At 35.5% G+C, this 19,971-nt stretch overlaps 2 protein-coding genes across 3 annotated transcripts; one reads left to right on the top strand and one right to left on the bottom strand.

Moving 5' to 3' along the window:
* Positions 1 to 1,379: 1,379 nt before the first annotated feature.
* On the bottom strand, positions 1,380 to 8,109 carry LOC111399396 (putative E3 ubiquitin-protein ligase LIN-1). 2 transcript variants are annotated; one of them, XM_023026677.1, is made up of 15 exons: positions 7,298 to 8,109; positions 6,299 to 6,532; positions 6,124 to 6,209; positions 4,885 to 6,042; positions 4,670 to 4,814; positions 4,317 to 4,577; positions 3,841 to 4,144; positions 3,432 to 3,556; positions 3,239 to 3,355; positions 2,947 to 3,078; positions 2,665 to 2,787; positions 2,397 to 2,507; positions 2,171 to 2,317; positions 1,670 to 1,915; positions 1,380 to 1,590 (listed from the first exon to the last, which is right to left on the bottom strand). In XM_023026677.1, the coding sequence occupies exons 1-15, from the start codon at positions 8,069 to 8,071 to the stop codon at positions 1,573 to 1,575; spliced, it is 3,981 nt and encodes a 1,326-aa protein (XP_022882445.1). In that variant the 5' UTR covers positions 8,072 to 8,109; the 3' UTR covers positions 1,380 to 1,572. The 2 variants fall into 2 exon arrangements, with proteins under 2 accessions (XP_022882445.1, XP_022882444.1); XM_023026676.1 differs by having other exon boundaries at positions 4,885 to 5,917; positions 6,124 to 6,220; positions 7,298 to 8,108.
* A 9,353-nt stretch (positions 8,110 to 17,462) lies between these two features.
* On the top strand, positions 17,463 to 18,290 carry LOC111399813 (uncharacterized mitochondrial protein AtMg00810-like). The gene is made up of 2 exons (XM_023027307.1): positions 17,463 to 17,935; positions 18,074 to 18,290. Exons 1-2 carry the CDS (start codon positions 17,463 to 17,465, stop codon positions 18,288 to 18,290), a joined length of 690 nt encoding a protein of 229 aa, XP_022883075.1.
* The last annotated feature ends 1,681 nt before the right edge of the window (positions 18,291 to 19,971 follow it).

Genomic DNA, 19,971 nt, shown 5'->3' with positions numbered 1-19,971 from the left:
CTAAGGAAAGCGATTATTTTGTGTCATCGGTCCATTAAGTTACGAAAAAAACAGATAAAATCGCTTTTGTGTCCATCAGGAATCAATTTATAACGATTACAGAGGTCGGGGAGAATGGTGTTCTAGCTAATTGTCTTCCTCTATAGTTGGCAATAGTGTGTAAATTAGGTCACGTCGGCCATTCTTGACTTATATCAAACTTGTAATGGGATATACATAAATCATATCTAATGTGTGATCGACTAGTTGAGCACATCAAATATGCAGTTGGGTGAGGTTTATTTCATGATCTCATGCTTATAAGCATGAAATAAACTCCACCCAAATATTTACTTGACTTGATACACAAGCTTAATCCATGTCATGTCTTGTCAAACTAACTCTCATGTGCTAATAATAACCTCCCAAGAGATGTAAAGAGAATTGTACTTCTGTCATTTTTTTGAAAATAAAATCGGTTTAACTGAATCGATTAACCAGTTTTGTGTTAAGATCGACCAGTCATAGGGTTTGACACTGATTCAACTACTAAACATACCTAACATGGTAATTGGACACGACCGGAGTTTAATATTGGGTCACCAAATCTCGAGATGACCTTGCACGTCTTTGGACTAGATCAATTGGGCTGTTCATGCTCAAGAGGACACAACACGTCTTCGCCCTAGACTAGAACAAGCTCGACTAGGGGCGGACCCAAACAGTTCGAATTGTGGGGTCAAAAATATTTTTTTTTTCGAACAACGTATTATGAACAAAAAGGAGAAATTAGTGGTTTGCTATTCGTATTCGATGTTTGCACTTTGGGAAGAAATCGGTGGATTATATGATATATTTATGGACTAACTAATGGATATGAACTACATGATATGGATATAGATTTAGGATTTGAGTTTTTTGGGCATTGGGCTAGGAAATTAATTGGGTTGGTCACTTGGCTGTTGGGAGCAAGCAGAGAGAGAGAGAGAGAAAAATTATGTTTTCAGTAGGAGGGAGGAAAAATCCAAAAAACTGTGAGGTTATTTGACCCCACATGATCCCATGTGGGTCCGTCCCTGAGCTCAACCCAGGTCGTTACAAGTATTATAAAAAGATATCTAAGCCCTGTTTGGTATGATTAAAATTAGATTTTAATTCTAAATCAAAATTAACATTTAATTTTAACTACATATTTTACGGGACTCACAACTTTGTGACGACATATTTCGTGAACTTTTATTAAAAAAATTTACTAAAATCTGATCTTAGTCTCCACCAAACAGAAACCAAGCAACCATTCATGAAGGATAAAACAAAAGATAAAAAGATAAGCTAAAATCACCCACAAATGAAAGAATTTGGAACAATTAATTAATTTTTTTTTAATTATTCTCTAGGACGATCTTCAATATTAAATATATTTATATACAATCCTCCAGTCTGGAAACTTAATTCAGTAAGACTGGTTTTTGTGCATAAACTATGTCGTCTTTTGATATTAAAAATATAAACATTGAATAGCTGATACAGATATGCTTATTCCTAGTAAAAAATGTTACATTTCTTCACCTTCGATTCTTTATACTAACTTATTCAGCTCAGCTCCCATGCCTGCATGAAGAAAATTGAAGTTATTAGTCCATGTTCGTGCATCTTGCGCGTTTAAGAGCAGATTTTAGCAGTACATTACCTGAATTCTTCCATCAGATGTCCCGATAACTAAAATATCTTTATCATTATCAAGAGCCATGCAAAGAATTTTGCTGTTGGGATTACTTTGAAGTGTTTCTACTCTGGTTTGCTTCTTTTTGCACCAAACTTCGACGATACCACTCTTACATCCCAAATATATTAGTTCGGAGCTCACAACCATTTCTCGAACATCCAAGGTTGATGGCAGTGATCCGACCATATTGTAATTCGAAGTGCTCCAAATCTTTTCAAAGGAAATGCCAACAAAAAGAAAACTTCAGCTTCATGATAATAATTATAACAGATATGATCTCCTGTTCATTGTGGGCTGAATAAAAACTTCTTACTATTAACATGGCAAGAGAACCATAAGTTTATACATTCAGATAATCATACTTACGATTCTTTTGTCACATCAGCATTAAGAAATTTTTATCATTAGTTATAATAGAAAAATAGTGACGACCTTCTACTTTGCGCGAGGTTAGGGGAATAATACCTTAACATTTGCTCCATCAAGAGAAGGACCAGCTGAATATATCAGTCCATCTTGAACTTGCAGTGAATAGATGGGATATGCTTTCCCTAGTAATTTCTTGGAGCCAGTCTGAATGTTTCCTATTGTTCCGCTGACTAAATCGATTTCCTGTAAAATTAGTCAAGCGACGATTTATGTATGGACCTTGTACGTATAATGAATAAACGAAAATGTAATTTTTTTGTACCTGAATGCTATTGTCATGGCACCCGCAATATAGTTTTCCTTGTACGAGAGCTAAACACTTGACATACTTGTTCTGATTTAGTACTTTGGAGGATCCATTCCATGAGTGTACCTTAAAATAACAAGTCGAAATCAACATTTCAACACAAAGGCCTGCAAATTTTTATTCTACTCGAACATAGAGTAATCACTAAAACTAGACTTCAAATTACGAATAGTTAAAAAGAAGATGCAAAGAAAATATCAAGAAAACAGATTTTATCGTTTACCTTGATCCCAACTCCTTGTGGAATATAGCAAGCAATGTTATTTGAAACTACAAGGCTGTTGATATGATCCTTCGTTTCGTGAACCTGTTCACAATGAATTCCTTCCTCCATAATTGACCAAACCTACCAAAAGTAAGGCAAACTTTTTGCATTAACTAAGCTTTATACTATTAGTTTGAAGGAAATTGATATGATCTATTCTGAGCACGAATTTTGTTGGTTTTGTGGTAACAAAACCAAATTGACTCAATGAGTCTTTTTTAAAACACACGAGTATCATACCCTCACAGTCTTATCAAGGGAACCACTGTATAGTTTCCCTGCTGAATGCAGCATTACTAAGCTGGTAACTGGCTTGCTGTGTTCTTGAATTTCTTGGACGAGATGCAGTAAGGTACCTTTACAAGTCCATACCTTTAGCATTAAAAAGGAAATGGATGCCATCAATCTCAGTTCAAAACAAATTATACGATTGTCCATGAAATTGGCCATGTTCTTAAGTAAGAATTATTAGATGAATGAAAATAAAACATTTGAACAAAAGTGCATACAGATTCAAGAACGATAGACTGACCTTTATTATTCCATCTGAGTGGCCGGAGAAAATTTTGCCTCTAAAGGAAGCAATTGAAAGAACTTCACCATTGATGCTGCAATCTTCTTGAGCTAATTCTTTATGATTCCAAAGATCCTACAGCCCATGAACATCAGATAAGTATATAAACTGGTAGATTCCATCTGAAAAAGTGGATGTGTAAAAAACTTACTGCACTGTTGTCATGCTCTTCAGAGAAGACTTGTAGCATCTCAAATGCCAAGACAGATGATTTCTTCAACTCCCTCAAGCCTTTTAAAATATCCTTCATGTGGACAGTAAGATCTTGCAATCCGTCTGAAATTTGCAATACGTATACTTTATGAGAACCCCATTCGTTTAAAAAGTCACAATGTTCATTATCCTCTGCAGATATTACTCTTGATTTTGAAAGATAGACATAACATGAAGAAAGGGAAAAACCTAATCAACTTTTGAATGATGCTAACCTAAATTTCATTCCTTTTCACATTGTTTTATTGGTCTGTCTAGGATAAGGAAATACTCGAAAAGAAAAATCCACATAAGAACAAAAAACTCAGTGTATAATTTTCATTCATTGATTAAATTGCCACACTAACCAGGGTCACGGACAAAGCTGTTCAGTGCAAGCATGGAGAGTGCTCTGTCATCAGTGTTCTTCTCGGATTTGAAAATTGAAACAAAGTGCTTGAGCAAACATACACGTGCTGCCCCTCGTATCCCCGTGTCTGGAAGAACAGAGAGCATGTATATGAGCCAAGTGGCGGACATGAAGCATACTGATTGTAGCTCTGCATATCTACTTTTTAGGCCTTCAGCCAAAGCCTCAAACAGTAGTCCAAATTCATGGCTGGCAAGAACAAATGCCACTTTTCTTTCCCACTCGGCAGCTTGCTCTTCCTCCTATGGATTCGGTTGGCAACATTAAAAATTTAAAATAGTAAATATTTAAGAAATCAAAATGAGAATTGACAAGAAAGTGTCATGGAATTGAAATTTTGAGAAGATGCTATCTTTGCTGATCTTAAAGAATGAATGGATTTCTAAAGTGCCAAATGATAAATGGAAATCTAACCATAGTTTCTTGAGTTTCATCAAATATTTGCTGGCGACGCTGATCCTTCTGCATAAAGGTTTTATAACTTCTGTCAAGTCCTGCACGTTTCAGGAGAATGGCCCTGGCAAGGGATTTCCCTGAATAAGAAAACCTTCCTTGTAGGGACAAAACTGTCTCTGCAGCAGCAATTTGAGCAACAGGGTACTCTGAATTTTTTAGGCATGAAATAAGAGTATCTATGGCCTCTTCTCGGTATATACTCATTTTTCTTGGTTCCTCCTATAAGGTATAAATCAGTTGTTAAACCAAGAATACAAACACGAGAGTACACATGCACACACCCAGAGAGAGAGAGAGAGAGAGAGACGCACAAGCAGATCAAGTTGCAGAAGCAAACCAGCGACAATAGGGCACTGATCCTCGAGAGCATTTTGTAGAAATGTAAGAAGGGTGTGCATTGTACTAAAAGCACCTTCATCTTTCAAGATGTGCAAAATTTGCTCGTTGAGGTTTCTTCTGCAGAAGTTAGATATAGTGAGTCACGTGTTGATTCATGTTACTGAAACCATAACGGACGCAGCAATACCTGTTCAATTTGACTAGTTCGGACAGAAAATGAACTATCTCAAATCGTTCGACATCATTTACCACCATAAAACTCTCCAAGAGTCTGGTTAATACGGCTTTTTCAGCTATGATGTTCCTGCACTTTCCATCCTCCAGTATGCATCTCAATAAGATACCTACAGCAGCAATCCTTTCCTCCACCCCTTCAGCATCCAAGCTAACTATGATATTCTCAATTGCTTTTGTTGAAAGGATGGTTCTAACACTTTCGGATATACTTGAATCATCAGAACTTCGAAGAATCTGTCCTAGGAGAATCACTGAAGCTTTTTCAGGCTTCATAAACATTTTCGGAAACTCAGTATTTTTTATGCTACTAAGTATTTCTGTAAGGGAATCCACCATTTCCATTTCTACGAGGCTTATAGAAGAAGGTTTCAATAGATAAATCAATACAACAGCTTCCAATAACCCTTTCTTAAAAAGTGCGACAATGCATTCAACATCCGAATCTACCCTAGTAAGTGTCTGGATAACACTGTCATCTCTTGATCCAAGATCAGATAGGAGCAGAACAGTTGCTCCCAGTACTCGAGGATCCACTGAATTGAACAGTATCTCGACAAAACCATTAATAACAGGAGGTTTTGAGAGCAAGGATTGCATTTCCATCTCCGTATTTGCCTCTTGCCAGAACCGCTCAATTTTGAGGACTGCCAGTTCTGATTCCCTCAAAATTTCTGATGTGCACAAGTCAGTGATTGCAAGTCTCAACTCACTCATGGTGACGTCTGTGGTCGCTTGGCTTATAACACTATTAGGAGAAGCTGAACGAATTGCCGGTTTGAATTTATTTTCATTAACTGGTTTCACGGCCTCGGATTTAGCAATATCTGAACTGGGGTTCGGCTCTTTCCAGCTTGCAATCAGACGTTTAAGCACATAATTCGTTTTAGGCAGTTGTGTGCCATGCAGCTTCTGGCGTGTAATGGGACATGTCGAATTTCCCCTGTCAATCCATTCTTGAATTGCTTTTCGTTCATAAGTCTGACCTGTCTCAAGAGTTACAGGATCATAAAAAACGTGTGTTGTTATAGGGCAGACAAAATCCTTCGGAGGTGTACTCTTTCCTCCACTGGCCTGGTTATCAGAGTCTTCCATGAGATGATCTGGAGAACTGATATACCAGGAATGTCAAATTTTAAAATTAGAGTTACAGACAATAAAAGTTGTGATTAGTACTTTGGAAATCACATACCGGCTGGATTCTGCCAAGAAGAATTGCTTTTGCTTCTTGGATTGACTTTGTCTTGTGTCAAATGATGCCGTTTTTTGGATCTTTTCCTACACAGTGCCTATATAAATAACTAAAATAAAAAAGCTTTGGTATATCAGACTATAGAAAACATGTTATCATTGTTCATATCGATTACCTCTTGTTCAGCCTCAGAATCCGAAGAAGAATAATTATTCAAGTTGTCATAGGTACAAGACTCGAGTGTCGCCTCCAAGTGATGAATGGACGCTGTTTCAGATATCTTTGATGATCTTTCATCTATGAGGATTTTTGCAGAGACTCTTTCAGGAATCAAGGATGGAAATTTTGATAGGCTTTTCACCCCATTCCTATTAAATTCAACTGATACATCTCCTTCAGTCCACATTGGCTGCAGAATTATTATAAGAACAATTTGAGTTATTTAAAACAAATAGAGCCAAAAAGGGCAAGTACCAAGTCAAATAAATCTTGTCTTTCAATAGAAACTTCAAGATTCAGATTACCTACCAAAAGGTTCAGGATTAACAATAGAATTTTGCAGGAATTGCATTTATTTTTCTATTATCATGAAAATATATAGAAATATAAATAAAAAAGACTTGAAAAATAAAGAAATTTTATAATACTTGATGTCAAGTCTTGTAATTGCATATCTGGACTAATTCAGAAAAATCCAAGCATTAAACAAATATAGATTAAATTCCTTGAAATATTTTAAGCATTCATACTTGCCGTTTCATGATAGAGACACCCTAAACAGAGTGATCTCAATAAGACGTGCATTTTTCCCCCCCTAAAAAATGAGTAATAAGATCAAGTCCTCCAAACAACAAATGACAAGGTTGTTTTTATGCTATTAATATTCATTTGATGGAAAAGTGGAGAACATTAGGGAGAACTAAACTAAGTTTTGAGTATTGTGGGTTCGATTTTCATATCTTGATTTCTCGAACCAAAAAATCTTGAATTGGGATTTGTAATCTAAACCACAAATGTCTAAGATTCCTAATGATAATACTTGTGAAGAATGCAACTTCAATGCAATGAATCCTATAAGTATAAACTAATTCAAGTGGACATAAATATGAGATAAATATCAGTCACGGATTCGCCAGTCGGAAATAGCAGAAGAATTCAACAAAGAGAACATTACATTATACCGTCCGTTCCTTGATCCGAATTTCTGTATTGCAATCTTCTTTTCCTCACGATGATGAAATTTATCGCCCCTTTTACTCTTCTGCAACACCACTGGTGGTGGAATAATCAATTGGCCTCTATCTCTGTTTTGCAAAACCTCTTTAAAAAATCCAACAAAATTCCTGCAATTTTCATCGAGTAAATCTTCGTAATCCCTCTCCAAATCCTTCAGTGATGTTGCTTGATCCCCACTCATTTTCGACAATACTGTCGTATTTGAAACAATTGAATGGTCATCACTATTGTAATCTGTATTCAGTGATAAAGAAGACAGAATCTTGTTTCTTTGGTCGTTGTACCATTCTAATATAGGAAGAAAATGAACCAGAAACAATTCTTCAAACAGAAAGGGTGCAATTTCTACTCTAGTAAATGAAGGGTCTGCATAAAAAACATCAAGAAGACAAAGGGATGCATCAATGGGACGACGGCAATGTGAATAAGCCAAGGATAAAAGAAATGAAGCAAATGGGTTTTCAGATTTAGAGAGGAGTTCTTCGGCGAGGCGGAGAGAGGAGGAGCGAATTGAGGAGCTATTGGTGGAGAATGAATTTTCTAGAGTTTCAGAGGCAAACTTGAGCAGTTTGAGGGTTGTTTGATCGGAAGAAGAAAGTTTTTCGAGGAACGTGGTGAAGAGATGGTGGCGGAGGTGGGATTGAGAAAGCGTTTCGGAGAGGAAAGAAGTCGTGTAGCGGAGGATTTGAGCTGAAGTAGTGGTGGCGGACATTGTGGTGGTGGTCGGAATAGCTGCAAAGAATGTGGAGAACTATTATGTATGTCGTTGCATGGCGCTATAATTAAGATTATACTTGAAAATGAGACATATAGTAATCTTTCATTAAAAAACCAGAAAAAAAACTATATTAATCTTGACAATATTGGAGTTCCTCTGCAAGGTCATATGTGCCAGTTGCAGTCCCCACCTTCTTGCCGTCCAGGCCGGCTTCTTTGGTTCCCACAGCGTCAAGGTGGATATATTTCCACTTGGTTTAATTTTTAGATTATTTAAAAATGATTAAGTAATTGTTTGGTAATGATTTTGATAATTGATTATTTGATCGTTATAGATAAAGTGAGTTCTAGCTGTGAGAGAAGAATTAAAAAATGATGCCTGGAATAGTGAAATAACGGTAAAAAAATTGATTTTAATTGATTTTTAAGCTGTATCAAACAAACTCTAAATTTCATTTACAGCCGTGTTGGTCCTTAAATCGTTTGTTTAACATAATAATTTCAGAAAGTAAACTCGTAGAATGTAAAAAATTGAAGACATGAATTTTCACCCACTAACGAGTCCAGATGTTTACGTAGTTTAAACGCTACTCATCCATTGAGCATCTACATATTAAATATTGCTCCATATCACTAAAATAAGCCAATATCAACATGTACAAATGTATGAAAAAATAAAAAATTTCTTCAGGTGTTTCTCTCTTGCTGTACATATACAAGTTTACTATAATAAACCACACTCCAATCTCACATTTACACACTTTGTACATCAAGAAATTCACTCAAGATTACAAAGAATGAAGAATGGATTTGTAAGTAAACATGAGAAGAAACCCTTAAACAGCAACACATACAAACTGTGTGTAAAATAATTAAAAGTGGCTATTTAGAGCATCTCTAAAACAATCTTCAAACATGAGATGTTCTCTATTTTAAAGAGACAATCACTAAAATCATGCTTCAAGGGACACTTTAAATTAATATTTTAATCTAGAGAGTAATTCGAAGAGTGAAACTCAATCTCTGTAATTAAATGCATTCCAAATGTTTCAATTTTCAATAAAGGAAAATAATAAAATCATTTAAAGAAAAGTTAGTTAAAATAAAAGATAGAGAAAAATAATAAATATTTTTTGGGAATAGTAAAATTAAGTGTTAAATATAAAGCGCTTGTTGGAGAACTTCAAACTTTTAATTCTCTAAATTTATAGATGCTCTCCAAATGATATGAAACGTTCTTGAAAAATAGGGATATTTTTAGAAATGCTCTTATATGACCTAGAAAACCATAAATCCAACGCTCATAAACAAATAGTTAGTTAAAATAAAAGTTAGAGAAAAATAATAAATATTTTTTTGAAAATTATAAAATTAAGTATTAAATATAAAGCGCTTGTTGGAGAGCTTCAAACTTTTAATTTTCTAAATTTATAGATGCTCTCCACATGATAGGAAACGTTCTTGAAAAATAGGGAGTTTCTTAGAAATTGTCTTATATGACCTAGAAAACCATAGATCCAACGCTCATAAACGTGTCACATGTAAGGCCAGGTTGCACCAAACCAAAAGCCAAAATTCATCGAACACGCTTTCATAAAAGTTGATCAAATTTGATTAAAAGTCAACCATATAGTGAGGTCATCAGTGTTTCAACAATCTCCACCTTACTAAATCCCGTTTGGTGTTCATTTTTTTTTTTCAAAATGTATTTTTCTTTTTCTTCTTTTCAACCACACATTCTTTATCAAAATAATATTACATATAAATAAAAAAAATTTCCTTATTTTTCAACAACACACTTCCCGTCAAGTTACTATTCTAAAATGTATTTTTATATAAAAATTACTCTCAAACACCCCCTAAATTAATTTTGGCTTTAATTAATGTATCTGGAATAATGCCAACCTAATTTCATATGCTCTGGCAAACCTAAAAAATGTAGAGTTGGTTCAAAAACAAAAACTGATGAAGTTTGATATTCTAAGTATACTACCTTTCAAGTAATGTTTGGAATCCTCGAGCAATTTCTAATTTATTCAAAGGAAGAACTTTGGTACCAAGATAAGAAGCATTAAACTAAGTAGGGGTCTTTACTAAACTAACATTTTTTCTATCACGTCCATTACAAAATGAAATTTTATTATAATATGCTTAGTTCTATCATGATATAGAGCTTCTTATTAAAATGAATTGCACTTTGATTATTAGTATATAATCTGATAATTTCATCGATAAAACCCCTCTTTTTTTTTTAATAATCCCTAAACCACAATCTTTCCTTAGTAGCATCAATGGATGCTGTATATTCTTCTTCGGTAGAAGACACGGCCACAATCTTTTGCAGTTGGAATTGCCAACTAATGCACCGATCACAAAGTATAAAAATATAAGAGGATGTATCTTCTCTTATCTAAATCATTTGCAAAATCAAAATCTGTGTAGCCCTTCAAAATTATTCCTTCATTACACTTTTTAAACTTCAAACCTAGCCCAGATGTACGTTTTTAAATATTTTAGTATCCAATTTATTGCAATCTAATGTGTTTCCACTTCGATAAGTCATAAATTTGCTTAAAATACTTATGCCATGAGCCAAATAAGCTACAATACATACCATTAAATTAATAATAAATCCAACAGTATTGACATAAGGTATTTTACTCATTTTTTCAAATTCTTCATTTGTTTTAAGTGACTGTTCACTTGACAGTTTAAAATGTTTTACAGGATGCAGTGTAACATCTTTGCATTCGATCATAGAGAATTTTTCCAACACTTTCACATATTAAAATTAATTCACATAAAGAGTATAATCTTTCCATCTCTTTTAATTTTCATTTCTAAAATTCTCTTAACTTGACCTAGATCTTTCATTTCAAACTCAAATTTTAATTTTGTCCTTCTCAGTTTATCATAGCAATCAAGAAGTATATCATCAACATATTACAGCATATAAATAGATTTAGAACCACCTACACCCTTACAGAAGAAACATGAATCAAAATTACTTTAACAAATCCCAAGGTTTGAATATGTGAATTAAATTTCTTATACCATTGTTAGGGTTTCGCTTCAAACCATAAAGAGGAATTTTTTGTTTTTTTTTTTTTTTTTTCCAAACAAACAAATCTTTTCAAATTTTGACTTAATCTCAAAACCTCTAGGTTGACTCATATATATAATCTCATCTAGATTACCATTTTAAAAACTAGATTTTACATTAAGTTGATCCAATTCCCTATCAAAATGAACAGTTAAGGCAAGTAAGGTTCTACTAGAAGTATATTTTGCAACAGATGAAAAAATTTCATTATAATAAATTTCCGCCCTTCCTATAAACCCCTTAGGTACTAATCTAGTTTTGTATATCTTATTTTTAGTATTAGACTCAGTTTGTTTAATTTTATAAACCAACTTACAATCAACAATTTTCTGATTTTTAGACCTGTTGACAAGAATCCAAATTTTACTCTTAATCAAAGACCCCATTTCATTTTTTATAACCTCCTTCTAAAAATTAGAATCTTTATAGTTAACAACTTTTCATAAGTAGCAGGTTTAGAATCAAAAGATTCCAAAACAGAGAAAAGGATTACGAAATCATCACTACTAATTCTAGTAGGAGAAATCCTATTTTTTCTACCTCTATCCCTTGTCAATTGAGAGTCAACTAGAGTGGGATCCTAAGACTCATTCTCAATTACAATACCAGACGGAGCTTGATCTGTTTTAGATTGGAATGTCTTCACCTCAATTCGATTATCATATTCAATTTGTGTAAACATTTTGATTTTCTAAAACTTTTTCATTAATAAATGGAGTTTTATCAAATTTAAGTTTGGAAGAAACAATACAGGACATGTCATTTTCATGAAATATGACATTTCTACTTGTAATGACTTTAAAGCCATTCTATTCTCTAACACGGAGTTTATAACCATTAGTTTCATCCTCATAACTCAGGAAAACATATTTTAAGGAAAGGAAAATTTCATAAGTAAGAGGATAACTATTGTCCATTTCAAAAGTAAGAATAAAAGTTTCAAATTTCAAAAATCAAATATTCATTAAAATTTATTTATAACTTAATTAATTAATTATATATTTTATTAATTAAATACATTAAGGTCACGGATCTATATAATTTGATCGCAGATTTACAATTTAATTAGCCACATATTGTTTTTCGATCACAAATCAGAATTTTTTAATGTTACAAATTATTTTACGGTCACAATTCAAAAATTTTGTAGGTCACAATTTATTTATCGGTTACAGATCAAAAATTCATTCGTCACAATTTATTTATAAGTCACAAATCACAAATATTATAGGTAATAACTTATTAAATAGTCACAAATTATTAATTTTTTAGGTCACACATTATTTCTTGGTCACAATTTATCTTTTTTATTGGTTGTATATTGTTTATTGGTTACGGATTAACCAATTTAATGGTCACAATAAATCAATTAATCTGTGACCACTACCAAACAAGATCACTGCCACCACAACAACCACCAACAAACCACCACCACCATTGCCACCAACAAGATTCAAGAAAACCAGATCCACTACCACACCACCGCCAACAACAACCTCAAAACCAACAAAAATACCAACAAACCACCAGATCCACTACGACACCACTCGCTGCCATGCTCAATGTTCTCATTAAAGAAAGAGAGGGGAGATTGGCGGTGGTGTTGAGTGCGGTAGCTTCTTGCAAAGTGAAAAGGGAGACCGAAGTGCAAAATATTCCAATCTCAACAACGAACTTAGCGTGCTTATCTGCATTTGTGAACGTTGGAGACCGGCGAATGCTTATGGTTTGCCACTCACAGTAGTTGTTCAATGTCACTGGAGAGACGACGGAGAAGGGAGGGAGAGAGGGAGGAGAATTACGGGTATTGGGTATTGGGTAGGGTTTTGATTTTCTTAATTTTATTAGTTTGTTTAAATAATTAATATAAAAAAATCTGATTTTAGAATTGTGAAACTTCCCATTTGATTTTAGAATGTTGAATTTTAAGGTAAAGTTTGGTGTAATTTCCACTTTAAGGAATTCGTCATAGAATTCCTTGGAGAAAATTTTGTTGAAAACACAGTAACCATTTAGAAAAATTTAAAGTCCAATAACTATTAGAAAAAAGGTTGAAATTGTATAGACCTTTGAGATTTCTAATCCCTTCTAATATGCTTGCGTTTTTGTTTCAAAAAACGAAAATTTTCAAAAACCCTAGATAATATTTTTAAAACTCAAAGAAGAGTTTCATACTTTCTCTTCATTTTTAGTAAAATGGTGGAAACTTTATGAAAATCTTTAGGAAACATTTTGCTAAATATTGGAATATTTCGGTGGGGTTGCACTTAGTTGTGAGCTATTTTGGGAAGTTCAACAAAGAAATTAAGTAGGCTTCGACTGAAAATTAAGGAAAATGTAATCTTTAAACATCCTATCATAAAAACTATCAAATAAATAGTGTTAGAGATAAATCCTAGCCAGATTCCATGCACAAGATGACAGCTGGATCCCATGCACATCAGCCAGATTCTATGCACAAGATGACAGATCTTGAGCCCTCCATATTCCAGCCGGATCCCATGCACAAGATGACAGATCTTGTGCTCATTACAGACCCAGTTTAGGCATATTTTCATATTATATCCCAGCCATCTTGCCTAGATTGAATGTGCAGAACATTGCATAGCTTGATTTAGGGATATTTCTATTCATTTCCCTTTACTGTGGCTTATTTCCTTTCATTGTAAGTCCTGCAATCATGTATAAATATACACATCCTATTGAATATAACATACAAAAACATTTTCCCAATATTATCTTCTCTTTTATGGTATCAGAGCCCCTTGCTTACGCATATAAATCTGAAAACACTATCCCTATGGCTGAATCAAATACTTCCTCCACCACCTTCTCTCTCTCTCTTTTTTTTTTTTTTTTTAACATTACCCAGCTGATTTCCATCAAGTTAGATGGTACCAACTACCTACTGTGGCTATCACAGTTTTTACCGATTCTCTGAAGCTATGATCTTCTCGGCATAGTAGATGGAACTGAAATCTACCCGCCCTAGTTTCTTCCCTCTGCTGATGGAACTGACTCCTTAATAAATCCAGCCTTTGTCCTCTGGACCAAGAAAGACCAATACCTTTTTAGTTGGATCAATGCTACCCTTATCGAGAAAGTGTTGTCAACTGTTTATGGACTCAACACTGCTCGACAGGTTTGGCTAGCTCTGGCAACACGTTTTGCCTTTCATTCTCCATCACGCATTGCTCAACTGAAGCGCCAACTCTAGACTTTATAGCAAGGAGACAGGTCTTGTTCCAAGTTCCTTGCCTTTGCCAAACTTTGGGCTGATCAATTGGCTGCTGTTGGCAAAATCGTTCCTGATGAGAACCTTATTTCATTTGTTATCGGCGGACTTAACTCCTCCTACACATCCTTTGTCACTGCCTTCTCGTTTGCAATTTGTGATGAGGCGTTTTCATTTGAGGATTTCCAGGCAGAACTTTTGAACCATGAAACCTCATTACATCACCAATAACAAGTTTCCACAGTTACCAACAGCTTTGCTCTACTGTCCACAAAACTAGGGAAGCCACCTTCCCGACGTTCTAATGGACCTTGAGGACCTTCCCCCAAATATTCCTCACGGGCTATTATACAACAGAAGCTTCCTGTTCAACTGAAGCCCTCAAACATCTCTACTCCTGCTCATACTGGTGGAAACAACTCCACTCCTCGAGTTCCTTGCCAAATCTGTGGTAAAAGTAGCCACAGTGCCTTGGACTGCTTCCACCGAATGGATTTCTCTTATCAAGGACGACACCCTCCTGCCCAACTTGCAGCCATGGTTGCTCAAACCATTGCCACTATTGAAAATACCACCTGTACCTTGACAGTGGGGCCAATAATCACAATACTGTTGAAGAAGACTTTCTAACTGACAAGCAACCATTTCAAGGAAGGAAAACTGTGGCGGTTGTTAATGGCGATGGACTTCCAATAACTAATACTGGTTCTACTCTCATTAAATATGCACATTCCACCTTTGCTTTTAAAAATATTCTCCATTGTCCCTCTGCTGCAACTAACCTCTTGTCTATACAAAAATTTTGTTTAGATAATAGTTGCTATTTTGAACTCACTGCTTCTCATTTCTTTTTGAAGGACACCAAGACAAGGGAACTCTTCTGGCAGGCAAGAGTGAAAATGGGCTGTATCCACTTCAACTGAATAAGAGAACATCGTCAACTACTCCTCCATCCTTCTCCATTGCTTTTCTAGGCATCAAAACTACCCCATCTGGATGGCACTCAAGACTTGGACATCCAGATAATAAAATTGTTCGATCTTTAATTAAATCTCAGAATTTACCTATTTGTAGTGAAATAAATAAAAGCTCTACTTGTGAATCCTGTCAACTCGGCTAAAGCAAGAAACTCCCATTTACTGACTCCAGTCGCGAAACACGTGCCCCTCTCGAATTAATTCACTCTGATGTTTGGACGGCCCCTATCCCTTCGACAAGCGGTTGACATTACTACGTGACATTCATAGATGATTTTACTCGATTTACATGATTTTATCCTATATGTCATAAATCGAAAATATTTGCTAACTTTGTTAAATTCAAATGTCTCACAGAAAATTTACTTTCCTGCAAAATCAAGAAATTTCAGACTGATGGCGGAGGTGAATTTAATTCAAATCAATTTTCCTCTTTCCTCGGTCAACATGGAATCCTCCATAGACAATCTTGCCCCCACACTTCAGAACAAAATAGCCTAGCAGAGAGAAAATTGCGCCACTTGAAATGGGACTCACCCTTCTCGCACAATCCAAACTTCCTAACGATTTTGGATAGATGCTTTTAACATGGCAGTTTATCTAATTAATCGGCTCCCTACCCTAGTTTTGGGTAATATCAGTCCATCCCAGAAATTATTTTCCTCTCCACCAGATTACCAACATCTCCGAAATTTTGGATGTACTTGCTATCCCCTTCTACGCCCTTATACACCCAACAAGCTAGAATTTAGGACCAAACCATGTATTTTCCTAGGTTATAGCTCAGGTCACAAAGGGTACCACTGCCTTGATCCCACTCTCCAAAAAGTCTATATTTCTCCTCACGTTGTATTTGATGAAGACTCTTATCCTGGATTGGTACAGCCCTCATCACCCGTGCCTATTCAAGATTCGGCCTTTGCTCCTTCGCAGGTAATACTCTCCCCTCTTTCCTCCATAGTTTTAGCAACTACCCCTTGCATCTCTACTTCTCTACCATCATTCGTTCCTGAAATCTTTGACAATTCAAATTTAATGATTCACCACCTCAAATTGTGCCCACTGCAAATCTCTTACCCGAACCTCCTTCCAATAGCCCATCACCTTTAATCATGGCATCTACATCGTCTTTCTCTGATGATCTCATGATCCCCTCCATACCTCCTCAACCTCATCATCCCATGCAAACCCGATCCAAAATAGGAACATCTTATCCAAAACAATTTCCAAAATTTACTTTGTATTATTCCACCAAACATCCCATAACAGCTTTCCATGCCGGGCTCCCTCATGTGGAACCATCGTCATTTACCAAGGCCAAAACTGACCCTCGTTGGATGGATGCCAGGCAGCAAGAATATGATGCTTTATTTGTAATGGAACATGGACTCTTTTTCCTCGGCCTCACTCTCGAAATATAATTCGTGCAAAATGGGTATACAAAATTAAACAACATCCTAATGGTTCTATTGACCAGTTCAAAGCCCGTCTTGTGGCCAAGGGTTTCCAACAGAAAAGTGGGGTTGACTATACTGAGACTTTTAGCCCAGTCATCAAGCCCACCACCATTCAGCTAGTTCTTGCCTTGGCAACTTATTTTCAATGGTCGATCAGACAACTTGATGTTTCCAATGCCTTTTTACACGAAAATCTTACGGAAGAGGTCTTCATGGAACAACCTCAAGGGTTCATCGATCCTCAAGCTCCTAATCATGTTTGTCGTCTTCACAAAGCGATATATGGTCTCAAACAAGGTCCTCGAGCTCGGTTCTATTGATTGTCCACTGCCTTATTGGATCTTGGCTTTATTAACTCTCTTGTGGATACCTCCTTATTTACTTATCACTCAGGCTCAATCCATATTTTTATTCTAATCTATGTGGATGACATAATTATCACAGGTACAAATTATGGGTTTATTATGGACATTATTCAGTAGCTTCAAAAGGAATTCCCTCTCAAGGACCTTGGGCCCCTTTGTTTCTTTTTAGGGATTCAAGCCACTCGGACACGTAACAGTTTGCACCTATGCCAGGCGAAGTATATTCTAGTTCTTCTAAATCGGGTCAAGATGACCGGATCTAAGTCATATGCAGCACCATGTGTCTTCAGCTCCAAAATGTCTAAATTTGATGGTGAGATTTTATTGGACCCCACTGAATACCGTCATGTTGTTGGTGCTCTTCAATACTGTACAATCACAAGGGCTGAAATTGCATATTCAGTCAATCAATTATGTCAACATATGTACAACCCTACAACTACCCATTGGATCGCTGCCAAGAGAGTACTCCGCTACTTAAAGGGGACCCTCGACCATGGCTTACTCTATACTCGTGACTCTCTTCAATTAACTGCTTACAGTGATGCGGATTGGGCTAGCAATCCGGATGATAGAAAATCCACTACTGGATTTGGAATTTTTCTTGGCTCATGTCTTATATCTTGGGGTTATAAGAAACTAGCTGTTGTATCTCAATCTAGCACAGAAGCAGGGATTCGTGCCATGGCGATCACCACCACCGAACTTTACTGGATCCGAATGTTATTCAAAGAACTGCGGGTCCCGCTCACCTAACCTCCTATTCTCTGGTGTGATAGTTCAAGTGTTCTTGTCCTTGCCTCCAATCCCATTTTCCATGAAAGGACAAAACATATTGAAATCAATTTTCACTTTTTTAGGGAAAAAGTTATTAATGGAGATATTCTGGACAAATTTATTCCAACAGAACGCCAAGTTGCTGATTTGTTCACAAAGGGCCACACGGCTGCAAGGTTTTTGCTCCTCAAAGACAAGCTGCAGGTGTCTCCACCACCCCTTAGCTTGAAGGTTAATGTTAGAGATAAATCCCAGCCAGAATCCATGCACAAGATGATAGCCGGATCCCATGCAAATTAGCCAGATTCCATGCACAAGGTGATAGATCTTGTGCTCATTATAGACCCAGTTTAGGCATATTTCCATATTATATCCCAGCTATCTTGCCAAGATTGAATGTACAGAATATTGCAAAGCTTGATTTAGGGATATTTCTATTCATTTCCCTTTACAGTGACTTATTTTCTTTCATTGTAAGTCTTTGCAATCATGTGTATATATAAACATCCTGCTGAATATAATATACAAGAATTTTTTCCCAACGTTATCTTCTCTTTTATAGAGTTCAAGTTAAAGTTAAATATCATTTTTTAAATTAAATATTGTATTTCTTTCTACAAATTATAATTCTTTATAGTTTATAAGACGTTTTATCACAATACTTTTCTGAAAATAATGTTGTCACGCGTTTTGTCGCATTAAAGTGAATTTTCCTTTCTTATTTCTGTCCAACCTCGAGAGCTATTGCTTCTGAGTCATCCAACTGTTAAATGACAAGTCTATTAATTCTTTAGTCACTCAAAGAAAAAAATAGGTAAAATATTCCGATTTTTTATTCTTTTAATTATTTCACATCTATATTTCCTCGACTAATTCCAGCTATCTAGCAAATACGCATTCCAGGTGCCATTTGGATTTAATCTATGCTTCATTAATCTTGAAAAGAAAAATTCAAATTAAAGACAAATGCAGCACGTGTGTTGTCTATCGACATTTTCTTTCAAAATTCAATCATGCTTCCTTGACAAAATTATTTGCTCACTTCCTTGACAGAATGTCATGTCAATTATTTGCCGACTTCCTTGACAGAATGTTGGATTGTTTAAAAAATAATCCATTTTTGCACCTAATCATCCGCTATCAAGACTGCATCTGTCAACTAGGTGGACAAAAAAGTTAACTAATTTACCTTGGTCTAGAAGTTTCCTTCTGCCCAAAGGTGTTAGTATTTCGAAAACTAATGTAATTTTGTTAGCTGGCCACATGCTGTATTTTAAGAGTACCTTATAGCAAGTTGTATTGTCGACCCAAATGTGACTTTATAATGATGCACCTAAACTCTTACCGTAATAAAATTCATATGTTTCGATTTAAATTACGGATTATCTAATTAATAGCCCATATTAATTAGTTGGATATTTCATCATCCATTTGATTCCATGCATTATGTTTGGTTGATATTAAGAGTGATATTTTATGTTTCCACAGTTTATAATGCCTCATCTCTTTCGAATCAATTGTCTGCTATTGAAACCTTGTCTGGGAATAACTATGTGAGACGGAAACGAGACGTAGAAATAGCACTTGATCTTTTGGGCTTGGATTTTGTAATCGAGAAAAAGCTTGAGAAACTCACAGATAAGAGTACTGTTGAATATGTAGCCGAGCATGAAAAGCGGGAAAGGGCTAACAAACTCTGTTTGAAAATCATTAAGCGATCAATATCTAATTTCATATGTGGGCTTCACATTCAGTTGCAAAATTTTACGGGTTAGATATATGGTTTATAATGATATTTGTGTTTGGGCCAAATTTATTAAGTGATCAATTGAGTCTTTTACACCTTACGGGTTGTAATTAATTTGATGTGGTAATTTAAAGTATGTGGGCCGGAAATAAACCCTAATTAGAATTCTAGTCGTAATGGGACGACTCAAATTATTTCCTATATATAAAGGTTAGGTCCCCTCTCCTCTTCATA

Source organism: Olea europaea, chromosome 9 (genome assembly GCF_002742605.1).
Source record: "Olea europaea var. sylvestris chromosome 9, O_europaea_v1, whole genome shotgun sequence".
NCBI classification, from domain to species: Eukaryota; Viridiplantae; Streptophyta; class Magnoliopsida; order Lamiales; family Oleaceae; genus Olea; species Olea europaea.
Note: the sequence above shows the minus strand (reverse complement) of the source record. Positions and strands in the feature narration are given on the sequence as shown.

Coding starts and splice junctions, on each gene's coding strand:
- LOC111399813 (XM_023027307.1), top strand. CDS start 17,463: ATGACCGGATCTAAGTCATATGCAGCACCATGTGTCTTCAGCTCCAAA. Junction 17,936..18,073: donor GAACTTTACTGGATCCGAAT/GTTATTCAAAGA, acceptor TCACTTTTTTAG/GGAAAAAGTTATTAATGGAG.
- LOC111399396 (XM_023026677.1), bottom strand. CDS start 8,071: ATGTCCGCCACCACTACTTCAGCTCAAATCCTCCGCTACACGACTTCT. Junction 2,788..2,946: donor CCCTTGATAAGACTGTGAGG/GTATGATACTCG, acceptor TACTTTTGGTAG/GTTTGGTCAATTATGGAGGA. Junction 2,508..2,664: donor CACAAGGAGTTGGGATCAAG/GTAAACGATAAA, acceptor TGTTATTTTAAG/GTACACTCATGGAATGGATC.